Here is a 13501-nt window from a genome sequence, read left to right as displayed (position 1 = left end):
GGGCGGGGCGGGGCGGGGCGGGGCGGGGGCGGCTGGCGCGCGGGGGCGGCGGACCATGGTGCAGCGGTTCAGCCTGCGGCGGCAGCTCTCCAAGGTGGGCGGCGGCGGGGGGGGGCGGGGGGGGGTTGGGGGGCTCCTTCCCGGCGGGTCCCGGGGCGGCCGGGGCCGGGCCGGGCCGGGGGGAGCCGCCGCCACCCGCGAACGCGCCCGCCCCGCTCGGCACCTGCGCCCGGGCGGCCCCCCGTCCCCGCGGGCTGCGGCGTTTGGTTACGCGCGTGAGCAGCCAGCCGGGCTCTCGCCTCGCGTTTGAACTCTGTCTTTTCCCCTAAGACTACGTGCGTGAAGGCTTCAGATTTTAAAACGCTGCTCTCGGTATTTAAAATAGGTCAGAATTCGCTTCCTGCGGGCTGCGTTGGGAAAGGCTGTGGTTTTGCAGCAAACCAGTGTTTTATTTATTCCCTTGCGTATCTCCTCGCCTTGGAGACGCTGAAGGGAGCGTTTCGGGGGGTGCGAGCAGGGGGACCTGTCCCGTCCCGTCCCGTCCCGTCCCACGCCAGGAGCCGTGCCCGCGAGCAGAGCCGGCCTCCGCGGGCGGCGGGGCTCAGTCTGCCCCCAAAGCGACCTCCCCTGGCGAGGGATGAACCTCACGCCTAGGCCCTGCCCGTGCGGGGCAGCTGGAGTCGTCTCAAATGAGCCGCTCTGGAAACTGCCTGTTAAGCCTGCTTGACGGAGGCAGGCAGCGTGAATTTGGAGGTTGCTTAAACTGCTTTTTACCGTGGGAAAACGGTTTCCAGTTTGTTTTTCTATCGCTCTCTGCTTTTCCACGTTGTCTGACAAAATTGTGTTTTGCAGTGAATTAACTCTGATCACGTCGAACCTGCTTCAAACAATTGCTCGGCCTCAGCAGCTCGTTAGCTGCTTAGTTTTACTTGAAAACGGCAAATAACTTTTACAGTACGTTGAACTGAAGGAAAAAAAGGGAGATTGGAATTGCTTTTCTTGCATAGGAAGTTGCGTAGAGGTTGGGCTGGCGTTGGTTGTTCTGGCGGCTGAGCTTGGCGCGAGCGTGGCTGCGTGGAGGCACGGTCCAGGCATCGCCCTTGTCTGGGCGCGGGTGCCAGCTCAGGGCTCCGTCTTCGGGGCGGGACGGGGAAAGCCGCTTCCTCTTGGGAGCTCTTCGCAGGGGAGGAGAGAGGTGGCAGATGGCCTCGGAAAGAACTCCATGGTCCGGTGGCTGGAAATAGCAGAAAAGACATAGAATTTTATTAATATGTTTTTCAGCCAAAACATATTGACTACTAGAATGTATAAGGTGAGGCAGTATGTTATGAATGTTTCTGAGGCAGGAACCGGGACTCTTTCGTGGTCCAGCGTTGAGGGTCCAAAGCTGGCAAGTGCTTATGTAAGACCTGGAGCAGCTGCTGCTGCCGAGATGTGCCCTCTTCTCGGATAAAATGGGACGTTATTAAATGGTGTGGGTTTGCGTTACGCGGTTTCCAGCTGAATGTAATGGTGACGGTTTCACAGTGGATGTAACTGTGCAGGTTTAGGGGTTACAGGCTGGAAGGTGCTGTCTGCAGCGCCTGCGACACGCTGGCAGGGAAAGCGTGGGGCTCCGTGGTGCAGGGCTGCGTGGCGGGGAGCTGCTCTCCTTGCCGGCAGGGCCGTTGCGCTGCGCGGCCTTGGCCCAATCCCTCAAGCTCTGAGCCTCCCGCTGCCTTCTGTGCGTGGGGTTAACGCCTTTCTCGTATTTGCAAAATGGCTCTCAACCTTTGCAACGCTCTTCTAGGGAGAGCTGCTGTAGGTGCTTAACCTTGTACTGAACTGTAAAACGTTTGCATTTGGGAAAAGCCATTTGTATCGGGAATTTCAGGGAGTTTTTTTTCAGAAAGTGACACAGCTGTATCTTCAGTGTTGTTGCTTATTTTGCATAAACCGAATCAGCGTTTGGTATTTGTGTGTGACTGCTTGGATATTAGTTTCCCAATTTAAATGCCCATAACTGTTAAAAATTGGAGCTATAAATTATTGCATTTTTACTGTTAAAACTTAAGGCAAAATACTTGATGGCTTTCAGTTTGGTTCAACACATATCTTCCCCGGGCCGAACTCGGATTATTCACTTTACGTTTGTTTCCCCCCCTTTTCTTTTCCCTCAGTGTGCAGGGTGTTTTCCAAGTGCTCTCCGACTTCTCCTGCTTGGGAATCCCTGGAGGGCTGCAGTCCTGTCCCGGAGCCCTCCCGCAGTGCTGCTGCGGTGTTGTGTGTAGCTGGGAATTCCCTCGCTCTTGCAGGGACAGTACGAGGCTGCATCCGGCTGATGCTCAGCTTGATTTTGTCCTGGTGTTTTAGCTGAGTTTATGAAAGTGAAATAACGGAGGTATATATGAACTATATTCAAAGAAAGCTTTTCTCAGTTAAAATCCATACTAGTGGCCTTTTAAAGGTCAGCTTTCCCGTAAAAGGTTTAGGCGATCTGGATAGTGCTTTCATGTATGGCTGGACTTTTGACTAGAAAAGGCCGGGTCTGAATTAAAGAAAGAATGAAAGAAAAAAGGACAAAAAAGTATTTTTTGTGAAATGGAATGACAGTTCATTTAACCAGCATGATAAATGCTGTTAAAAAGCTGTGAACTGGACTATTTTGCTCTTATGTACTAAATGGGTTTTCTTAGGCACTAAATCGGTTTATAAACACCTGAAGCGTGTGTGTGCATGAGCTGAGTTTACTTGTGGGAGAGACTTCACTGATTGTGCCAGAACAGACCCGGCACGTTCTTATTTGGCCTATAAGATATTCCATGCATTCCCTGAAGGAAGCTCCGTTAGTGTTGCTATTTTTGTTTACGTATGAATTTGGTCGTACTGCTAGCCCAGCCTGCCCCCCTCTTTGGCCACTCCTATAAGCAAAGGTTGTTTTCTCCCACCAGTGCCTCCTTGGCTTTTTCTGGGTTATCCTTCTCTTGCACCAGGTTTGGTCTTGGGCAGATACGACCCAACGCTTGATCTCATACCCCACGTGGGCTGCTCTTCTCCCAGCTCCGTTTGCTGCCCAGCGAGGACCGATCCTTTCCTTTACTCCTGATGCTGCTGCCCTCTTATTTTTGTGGGTACGGAGGCATCGGTGGGAGTCTCTGTCCTTGGGTAGAAATGTTTTTGTAAAGATGAGTAAAACAAGTATAAACACGTTTTTCAGCAGTTAAAGCTTGTTCTAAACAGATGGAGTTCGTTGGGTTCCCGGAGTCCAGCACTTGCGTTCCTTGAGTCCGTATCCCTTTTCGTGTCTGCCTCTGGCTTGAGGAGGGGAAGTCTCTGAAGTTTGTAACTTGAAAGTAAATTGCTTGGTCCTTTCTCAGGTCAGTAAAACCGTTACCCGGGAAGTTAATGGTGGAGTGACTCCATGCTCCTGGGCTCAGGAGCCAGTCGTTGTGTGGCTGTTTCCCATCTATCGCTGTTCTAGATTAAGAAATGCGTTTATTGATAAGATCCATTTTTGGAGATTCTCAGCTCTTAAGACGAGCTTCTTTCAAATAGGAAAAAAATTCATTTTTACAGCAGCACCTCTTACTAACGCCTTCGTGAGTGCCGTGGCAGTGTGCCAGTAAAAGAGGCGTGGAGCATCTCCATACATCATGGCATTGGTAATTAGCAGTGAGCGTAAGCTCATACCTGCAGAGAGATTAGAGGTTTGAGCAGGCATTTTTCTTCATGAAGAATGACATTGCAGATAACTCCAGGAATCTCCGTTACCCCTGTGCGTGCCAGCTGGGGCTGGGGAACTGCTCGGGGTGGTTCATTGCCAGACGGGCTCGTGACCTGGTTGCACGTAAGCACAGGCTGCAAGTGGAATGCAGCTTACATGAATGCGTCTTTTATTTTTATAATGAAATTCCACAGCTCGTGGCTGTTTGCTTTCCAGAACGTCATCATACTTTGTAGTGGGTGCTCGTGTGGAGCTGGATAGCAATAACAACTGGAATTTCCTACCAGCAGTGATCAAAGGAAGCGTTAGGAGCTGCTTCTTCAGCCTGTGTTTCTTCAGAGGCAAAAAATAGTTTGCTTTCCTTTTGCAAATCTTTCCATTTTGGATGAGGCATCCCATGATGAAAATGTGTATGTGAGCTAGCCCTTGTCTGAAAGGGTGCAAAAGCATTTACATTGGTAAAAGGCTTTGGAGGTTCAGGGAAAATGAAATAATAGGAGCAAGAGACCCTGAGTTAGTTTTAACACGGCCTGACGTCCAGCTTTGGACTGCGTAACTTGACGAAGGACGTGTGGTTAAGGACGTGACGGTGGCCTCCAGGATGATTCTTCCTTTTATTGTAAGATTTATTGTAAACACTTGTGTTTGGTGAGCAGAGAAAAGGATAGTAAAGGTTTCATTCAGAGGATTTTGGTGTCTCAGAGAGAGAAGGCAAGATTTGCCCATTCTGTAAGTTAAATCTGCTCCTTTTTTCCGAAGTTGCTTCTCTGAGATGACTGTGGCCGCACAAGGTGAGTTGATTATTGTGGTCCTGTTGCCACCGGACCACAGCTGTGTCACAATATGCTTCTGTAATTGATAGATCAACACCTGACTTGAACAGTAAAAGTTCAAGCATCTTTTCACACCATGATTTTCATATTTTGGGCTGTGTTTAGGATAAATTGGCAGGATGGTAGGGTTCCTCCTTGAGTTTTCTCTCTGTTAAATTGACTTCTGTCTTCAGGGCTATTCCAGCGTTTCCTCAAACTGAACGTGGTCTTTCCTTCAAGAAGAGAAGGCTGCTCGGCGCAGGTGCAGTTTTGACTCGACGCAGGGTCTGCGGTGCCGCGGGGCTCTGAAGCAGCGGTGCGGTCTGCTCGTGCCCCCTCCCCACGTCCCGCTGACCCGGGGCTCGAGGCGGCCGCGGGAGGCCAAGGGGGCCCCAGGCCGGCCGGCCCGTCCCATCACCAGCTTTGTGCGAGAAAACACGTTGATACCGAGTCGTAAGTAGGTTGACATCTGAAAGGTTTCCGAGCAAAAATAAATTCAAAAGCTTTCATAGCTCAGAATAAATAACATGCCAAAGTTTGTTCTGTTTGACAAACCAAAGGGAGTTCTCAGAAAGCCAGAGCTTTCAGAAACCCTTCTTCAAGCCTTCAAAACACTGTGCTCCCTAAGAAGTGGGGGGTGTTTCTCTCTAACAAACATCTTCTGAGCTGTAGGCTCTGTGGCAAACAACCGTCCGGCAGCGCGGCGTTGCTTCTGAGTCGGTCAAATATTAATTTTGGTGCTATACACTTGCGGTTTAACCTTTCTCGTGTTCGGGTGGATTCCTTCCCCGACATCCTTAACAAGTCGCCCAGGTTCCAGAATTGGTCTCCCTGCAAAACCCATGGCAGGAGGAAATTGGGGACTAATCACATCAAATAACTCGGTGCTGAGGGTCACTAAGTTTTAAAACAATGGATTTTTTTGTTACTGTGCAGTAAACAAAGTTGTACACACAGTTCAGGCTGTCACTTCAGATGTGGGGAGTCTGAATATCCCATCTTTTGAAGACAGAAATTAGTTCATTTTAAAATGTATTCTGAAGATGCAGTTCAGAGACCACTGAAATCAACTGGTATTTGAATCGGGAATTCAAATTACCAGGATTTTGGAAGGGAATATTTTGTTATATACTTGAATTGTGAGCTTTGGGAATATTTAAAATAAGCATGAAAAACTGCTGAGGAAATGAAACAAGATTTTAATCCTTCAAAGAATATCTATGAAAATATTAGTATACGTTAAAATATATATAATTGTAACTAGATTTGAAATCAAAGTAATAAAATGTTTCAGCCAAGACCACATGAATAGAAACTAATTTTTTTTCTTGAGCACTGTTGGTAAACGCTCAACTACAGAAGTTTTTTGTCTGCGTACGTTGTGCTTACCTCTTAGAAGCCAGCTAGCACCGATGTTGTCATCTTTGGAACATACGTAACGAGTAAAAGGCTAATTTCCAGAATTACAAACTGCTGCCAAAGAAAATGAAATTTGAAGGCGTGTTTACATAAGCCTGGGATAACCTTTATGTTGGGGTCTAACCAGCAAAAACCTGCCCTGAAATCAGTCGTCAGTGCTGTAGCCTGTATCGGATTGCAGCATATCAGTGGATTTGCCAAGAGGAGCGAGGTCGTAAATCAATCTGTCAGAAAGGAGCTGAAGCGTTTTTAAGCCTAGATGCAACGTCTTCTGGGATCAGCAAAACTGCCGAATGCTTGTGTGTGAGTAGGGGCGGTACGTAGGCATGCCTGAGCCGTGTCAGTCTGTGATCTGGAAATGCTGCATCGTTAAATACAGCTTTCACGTTTGTGTAGATTAGTGGTTATGCTGAGGATGAAAAGTGGTTGGATATCGTCACTCTGCTTGTAGCTTAGTGCCAGTGGAGTACCTGCGGTCCAGCTGTACCCGTAATACTTACAGTCCACCTCCCCTATGATATCTTTATGGTAACGATTGCAGGCCATACGTGGTTGAAGTGTTTTTACGTGACCTCTCTGCCCTAGACATAAAGATCAGAAAGATGGTGCCGTTTTTCCTTTACCACTGGAAGAATACTCTCAGCTATGTATATGCCATTAAATAAGGTCAAAGCACTAAAATAAAATGAAGGATTTAATGATTTGCCCCCAAGTAAGTGCTGTTCAACCACCTTGGGATCTTCATATTGGCAAACAAAAAGAAAAGAATAATCAAGCTAACAAATGTATCAGTAAGTGCAAGGAAAGAGAAAGGAAACTTTGATTTTCTTTTTTTTTTGAGATTGCCTATTTGTGAATGTTTTGTTTGTAATGTTGCCTATTTTAAACATCTGTTGTGAGCACATGGGTTAACACGCTGAAATGCTCCAGGTAAGCGGGTAGTTGTTCCAGCTGCCAGGCTAACCTTGGAGGGAAAAGGAGAGGGCGAGTGTTGTAGAGAGTAAGGATTTGGTGTACTGATATATGACAGGCTCATAAAGAGGAATTTTAAAGCAGCCTGGATAATGCAAAATAGTATATTATACTAATATTTAAAATATTGCTGGTATGTATGTTGGAAACTCTTCTGTGTAATGAAACTGGAATGTGTAATATTCAAAAGTTTCCTCGTGTTTCCAAGCTCTTTTTTTTTTCCAGACGTGTTTCTCAGAGACTAAAAGCACAGCACCTCTAGGTGAATGCTATGTTCAGAGGCCTGAATGTGCCTGCTGTCTTCTGGTTTTTCAGCTTTTCAGCTGGGAAGGTGTCGGAGAGTCCATCACTCCTTTTTTGCTTGCTCAAGCAGGTCTGCCTGCGGGGCACACCGCAACCCGCTGCCTGCGCCGCGGATGGGAAAGGCCCCGAGTCCTGTTGGTGGTGAACAGAAGCTTCACAGGGGAAAGAAGTATTTCCTCCATCAGAAATAGATTATTTCAGCCCGATCACATGGGCAGGGAGACAAAAGGAGCAGAGGAAATGAAAAGCTTTGGGTCGGTGTTTCCCTCGAGGGCGGATTGCAAAGCACGTGAAACGTTAGTGCAGAGCTGTTGCCCACCGGTCCTCAGCGTTCAGAGCTGCTGTTTTGGGTCGGGACTAAAGTTTACTGTCGTTTTTCTCTATTTAAATAAGCTTTAGTTTATGTGTGTTTCTTCTTTCAGTGAAATGTAGGTTGCCTTTCTTTTTAAGTTAAAGATTAAAAAGCACTCCTCTGCTTTGTATGCACAAAGCATTAATTTCGGTAAGAGCCTGGCATACCTTGGGGTCAGGCCCATTAATCTCAGCAGGGATGCTTACTGCCTTGCAGAGGTGCGCAGTCCTGGAATCGAGCAGAGGAATCGTCTCTTAGTCATAGCTATTACGTGGTAGATAAAGCGCTGTAAATTTAAATGCCTGTCAGATTTGGAGCTCTCTTTGCATTTGTGTTTGGTGCTTTCAAAATTAATGGTCCAAATGGAATAGTTGTTTAATTAAGGTAATGTATTGGCAATAATCTGATAACTTGATCTGTTCCCTCCGTCTGCCTTTTCATTGGATTACATATGAGCTCATTTAACCTGAGATTTTTTATTTTTTTTTCTAAATGCTGTACAGATCCTCTGCAGAGGTTCAGAGATGTGCTGTAGCCTCCAAACATTATGTAAAATTATCCTTTTTGTACTGTAATGGAGCTGAAGGGAGAACAGCGTTTGTACACAGAGTGTTAGAAAAAGATGGTTGCATTAAATGTGAGATCTTAAATATTCAAAATGAGACATCTCAAAAATGAGATAATCCACTGAACAGGTAGAAGAAGTTGTGCATTATGCAAACTATTTAAATAATCGGTAGTGAGGAAAGAATTACTCACTTGACAAATGAGAGCCTTACTGCGTGCTCTTTCACCTACGCGTTGCTTCGGCTGCCGAGGGGACTGTCCCGGCCGGGAATGCCACTGAACTGCAGGGGAGATCCGAATCTCTGGGTTCTGCTGCACCGAGGGGCGACAGCTCTTTGCGAACACCTGGTTAATTTTGCGAGAGAGGAGCCTGTGTTCCAGCTATTCCTGCCGTTTCGTACTGCCATGTCTCTAGCTAATTGGATGTACCTCAGATACCATCTGTAGCCAACAGAGAGAGATACCGTAAGTTTTGAGCAACTGGCACATTACCCAGCTGAATACGGCATTTCATTGCCTTTGATGTAATTTTCATCTCGACATCCAGATCTGACCGCGAGAACTGGTAGCAAAGAGCAAATAAGTAACCTCTTACACATAACTAAAGAATTTTAAAAAATAATAAGCTGGACCACAAAGGCCTCCTAGTTCTCTAAGACCATTCAAACCATTTCTTCAAGGGTTTTAAGTAGGTTTTAAGTAAGCACTACACACTTGAAAGACTCTTCTATTTTGTTGTTGGACCTGAAACATCAAAGCTTTGAATGCTTAACTTGACATTCACGAAATGTGTGTATTACTCATCAGCTTTAACCTTGCTTTTCTGATCTCTGATTCTGATCGCTGATTTTTGATCAGTGAATATATGAATGTTAACCTGTGTGATTAGATGCTCTCTGCACAAGCTTCAGCGCCTGGGCTGTAGATTGAAAACTGTTTGAGAGGAACAGGAGTCTGCGGCAAACAAACGGGTTCAGGTCTACTTGGGTCGGAAGTCTTGGCTCTGAAGGACGGTTTTTGATGCATGCTGATTGCTTTGGCAGTGTGAAGGGAGGAACGCAAAACATGGGGGAAGCGAGTGTGTGTAATGATGTACGGAGGGCTGCTTCTCACGTCCGAGGTAACTGTGCAGCTGTAACACTGGTTAACTCGCTGACTGAAAAGCCGGTGATTGCGTGGTGTTTCCCTGTTCTTGCGCTGAACCTTGGATAGCTAGGCTTCAGTATAAAATCTGACGTGGAAGGAAGTTCAAGCTTTTTTAATCATTTTCGAGTCTTTGCTATCTTGCAGATTTCAAAGGCAGCTTGTCATTTAGATTGGCATTTTGACCTATGTCATACATTAAAAAAATCAATCTATCACTAAATGTTGCAACCACAGATAGCCTCTAGGCAGTCTAATTAAAACTCTAGTGTTCGTTACCATAAAGCCCTACGCGCTCCTTACTATGATCTTAGATTAGGAAAGGGTTTGAAAAGCTGTGTAATAACTTGCCCTATTGAGTGTAATAGTTATCTACAAGAATTCCACACATTTCTTTTAAATCCAGACACAGAAATTGCACAGAATGGAATCCCTGCAGGACAACCCACTGTTTTCATAAACCTTATTTTCTGCCATAAAGGTACATACTAATGGTTTGTTGCATCACGTGTGGAGACTGAGCACTTTCAGAGCCCAACTGAAGTCCGGCGATAGCGTTTGGAGAAAGAAAATTAGTTGTTTCAATATAATGCATAGATTTGGAAATGAAGTTAGTGTGGTGGACTGGTGCCTTTCTGCATCTACACTGGTGCAGAGAACTTGCTGCAGGTCGCAGCACCCTTTGCAGCGACGCGGCTGCCCGCTGGTACGTGGCTGCCAGGCAGAAAATTGAGAAGAAGTGTTCTCCTGCCAGCCGGCATCGCTGCGAAGCAGCAGCGTTAGCAAGAGGTCTTGCAAAGGGAGCTCTGCCGCTCCTTGCATAAAGGTGGGGTGAGACTTAAGTTGATCTCCAGGAAGATCGTTAACATGTTTCTATTACTAAAGATCACTTGTGAAAAGCATTGCAATCCCCAAGCAGGGGTGAAGTCTGCAGTGCCCTGAGCTGTGTACGAGCTGCTCCCTGCCCAGACACGGCGCAGGCAGAGTCCGTGTAGCGCTGCCGGCGAGCAGAGAGCGGGGGGTCCTGGTGCCTCCCTGCCCGGCGGGGGACGCGTTGCCCGGCTCGGTGTCGTAGCGACCCTCACTTACGCAGAGATCTTGGGGTGCTTGCAGAGCTTGTTGGAGTAGGAGAGTTTAAGTCCATTTATAGCACCCTCTATTTTATAAAAGCAGTGAGAAAAAAGTTTCTAACTGCATTAAGAGGCTCAGGAAAAGTCAGCTTTTGAGTCACTTATGAACCTGTAGCATAGGAATTAAAAACCTGTTGATGTCTCGGTTATAGTTTGGGCTATTGATGGGGAAGGGTTTCCCTACAAAGACAGGAAGAAGACATGTTTTTTTTCATGTTCCTCCAGTGTTACTCATTCAGAGAAGGTGAATAAAACATAAAATAATTCAGGTTGGAATGGCTCTTTGGAAAGCATCTAGTCCAGCAACCTGCTCAGAAGAGGACTGTGTTCAGTGTTGGATCCTATTCTCTTATGGATGGTGTTAGAATCTGCGACAAGGCAAATAACCTCCCACATCCGCTAATGAGCTGCGAAACTCCAGGCGAGACCAGGGCTGGAGACATCTCTGCTCTGTGAGTCGGAGGTTCCACGCGCTTGGGTGAAACTCCGTGTTCATACTCGTTTTTGAAGAATTTCCTGTTTCTGGAATGGATTCGCGTGCATACGTTTTGTGCTTCGGCTGCGGTGGTAGTTGTGTGCTGGTGTGGGAGTACGTGGCGATACAGCCGCGGGCAGTTTCTTCAGTAGTTAGTTTTTCAAGGGGGATCCGCGTGGCCCAGCGCCTTCCTGTTCCGTTGCCCCTCTCGGAGGAGAAGGGCAGGAGCTCCTGCCGCGTCTTCGTGAGTAGGGCTCTCTTCCTGAAGCAGAGGAGGGGAACAGAAAGCCTCGTTCCTAGAAGTAACAGCTATCTGTGAAGTCGTTGTGGGGCTGACTGCAGCACGCCGCTGGGGTACTCGGCTCGGTCTGCGTTGCGCGAGGAGGGAGTGCTCCCTTACGGCACGGCTCGCGTGTCGCCTTCGGTCGCTCTTGCGCTGAGCGCGTTCCTCCCTCGCTGCCTGGAAGCTGCCGCGCTCCTGAGAAAAGGGCTTTCCACCGCCGGCTGCCCTCCTGCGGCCCAGCGCTGCTCTCCGTAGAGAAGTGCGGAGCAGGGGTTGCGCAGCCTTTATGCGTGTTTCACCCGTGCCCATCGGGCACGTCGCGGGTGGCTCCCCTGCGGTTCGGCGGTGCGGCACCTGCGCTGGAACTTGATCAGAGCAAGCGATGAATTATTGAGTGCTCTGATGCAATCAGACGGGAGAAAGATGAAATGCTGTTTTCTTTGGCATTAGATTTAACCCAGTTTCTTATTGGGAGATATGAATTTATATTGGAGTGTTTTCTTATAAACACAATCTAGAACACAATGATGATTTAGTCCTTCAGATCAATACAGTTTTCCTTAAGATCTAATTTAAACACATTTAAATTTTGCTTTTAAAGCTAGGAAGAAAGCTTCCTATATATTTTGACACATTATAATCCTTGGGAGATAATGTTGTATTCAGATTCTTATTCTGTGCTGCATTAAATATCCCAACTAGATCTCTTATGGTTCAAGAGAGTGGTGAAAAATCACAAGCCTTTTTAACTTGCAGGTCACTTACTCAAAACAGGTCCAGTTCACGGTGGACTGGAAGTCTTTTGCAACCTAGTCACTACTTAAATGTATGCATAAAAAGGTATGAAAAGTTATCAAAAGTCAGAGATTTAGTCCAGCTGATTCCAACTGTGTTTTCTTTGATGATACTTTTCAAAATCTTAATTTCATTAAGGAGTTCTGTGCATACTCTGAATGATCAGGAGCCCTGTAGTCCGCAGGTGAAGAAGCCAAACCTGAGGAGGCCAGAGGACATCTGATAACAGACCTTGCAGCCAGCACTGGAATCAGCTGCATCCTGTTAAAAAAAAAAAAAAAAAGAAAGAAAGAAAAAGAAAGAAAGAAGAAACACAGTTGGAAGGGGAGAAGTAATGCTGAGTCTAATCATGTTGATTTTTAACCTAACCAAGTGCACACTTAAGCCTGCTTTCTTTAGTGAGCCTTGATACTCAGAGTAGCAGACGATAAAGGTCAAGGAGCATCTTCTCTGTTGACGTAGCTCCTTGACTGTTAGGAAGCAGCACAGAATCGGGGGGATCTGAGCTAGTGTTTCTGTCAAAGTCCTCTGAGCTTTTCTGGCCACCAAAATGAAGATGGGATTTTAAGTAATCAGCCTGTAACAAGCAAAATGAGTTAGTAAAGGGACTGCCAAACACATAGTTATACAAGACTTGGTCTATTCTAGCACATCCTGATTTCTGTTTGAACCTGGGCAATTTAAACTAAACCCAGAGTAGATATGATATTCCGCTCTGTATTTCCATCTTCACCACGCTGTGTAGACAAACTCATGAAAAATTTGGGCTTATGTATCTGCAGCTGCACCAGAATTTTGCTGTGTAGGTACACCCTGCACATCTGTCCTGCCCACAACTCTTTTCACTTTCACCAGAATTCCAACTGTTTTCTAAAGTTCTGCCAAATTTTATTCCTGGCTGCTGCTGTTCCTCTCTGAAAGCCCTGAGACTTGGGCCAAATGCTCTTCCAGGTGTTTGAGGTAGCACAGAAAACACATGCTCCACTTTGTTCCGTATACCTGTTCATAAAGCTCCTGGAAGCCCACTTTCTGTTCTTTGGGGAATTTCAATGTTATGCTCATGGGCCTCTGGTTTATGTTCAGTGTTACAGTGCATTGCTTCAGGCATCACATGAGCTGGCAAATCAGTTGGCATGTGTGTATGTACCTTTGTGCATATATATGTGTATATATATATATGTATGTATGTATACATGTGTACATTAATGAATGTGTAATGCTCATTCCAAACTTTTTTTTTAAAGTAGCTTCATCATAATCTAATACAGTAATCATATGGAAAATAACACAACAGTGTGGCTTCATAAATATCCATACATGCTTTCTGTGTTCTAGGAAATTAAAATATATGAGTTTCTGGCCCAAACCACAACATCTGGTGCATGTCTGTTTTAATCTGAGTAGTTGCTATGGAGGGTTTTGGGGTGCAGCTCCGTACTGGAGCAGTCCCCCTCTGCCCCTCGCTCAAACCCGCATGCTGTTCCCTTGGGTTAGGTCGAGCACTCGTGCAGCTGCGTCAGCTGGTTTATCCGGTGGAGAACCAACCA

The 13501-nt window shown here is 46.4% G+C and overlaps 1 protein-coding gene across 18 annotated transcripts in view; it reads left to right on the top strand.

The window, feature by feature from the left end:
• Nucleotides 1–13501, top strand: part of TMCC1 (transmembrane and coiled-coil domain family 1) — a 117853-nt gene that overhangs the window by 49278 nt on the left and 55074 nt on the right. The window contains exon 1 of one of the 18 annotated variants that reach the window (XM_064519273.1): nucleotides 22–94. The exons of the other annotated variants lie outside the window; for them this stretch is intronic. Coding sequence (XP_064375343.1) covers nucleotides 56–94 — 39 coding nt within the window. The 5' untranslated portion in view covers nucleotides 22–55. Of the gene's footprint in view, nucleotides 1–21; nucleotides 95–13501 lie in introns of those variants that run through there. 18 annotated transcript variants of the gene reach the window in all.

This window comes from Dromaius novaehollandiae, chromosome 12, assembly GCF_036370855.1.
Source record: "Dromaius novaehollandiae isolate bDroNov1 chromosome 12, bDroNov1.hap1, whole genome shotgun sequence".
Taxonomy (NCBI): Eukaryota; Metazoa; Chordata; class Aves; order Casuariiformes; family Dromaiidae; genus Dromaius; species Dromaius novaehollandiae.
This window is presented reverse-complemented; position numbering and strand designations above follow the sequence as displayed.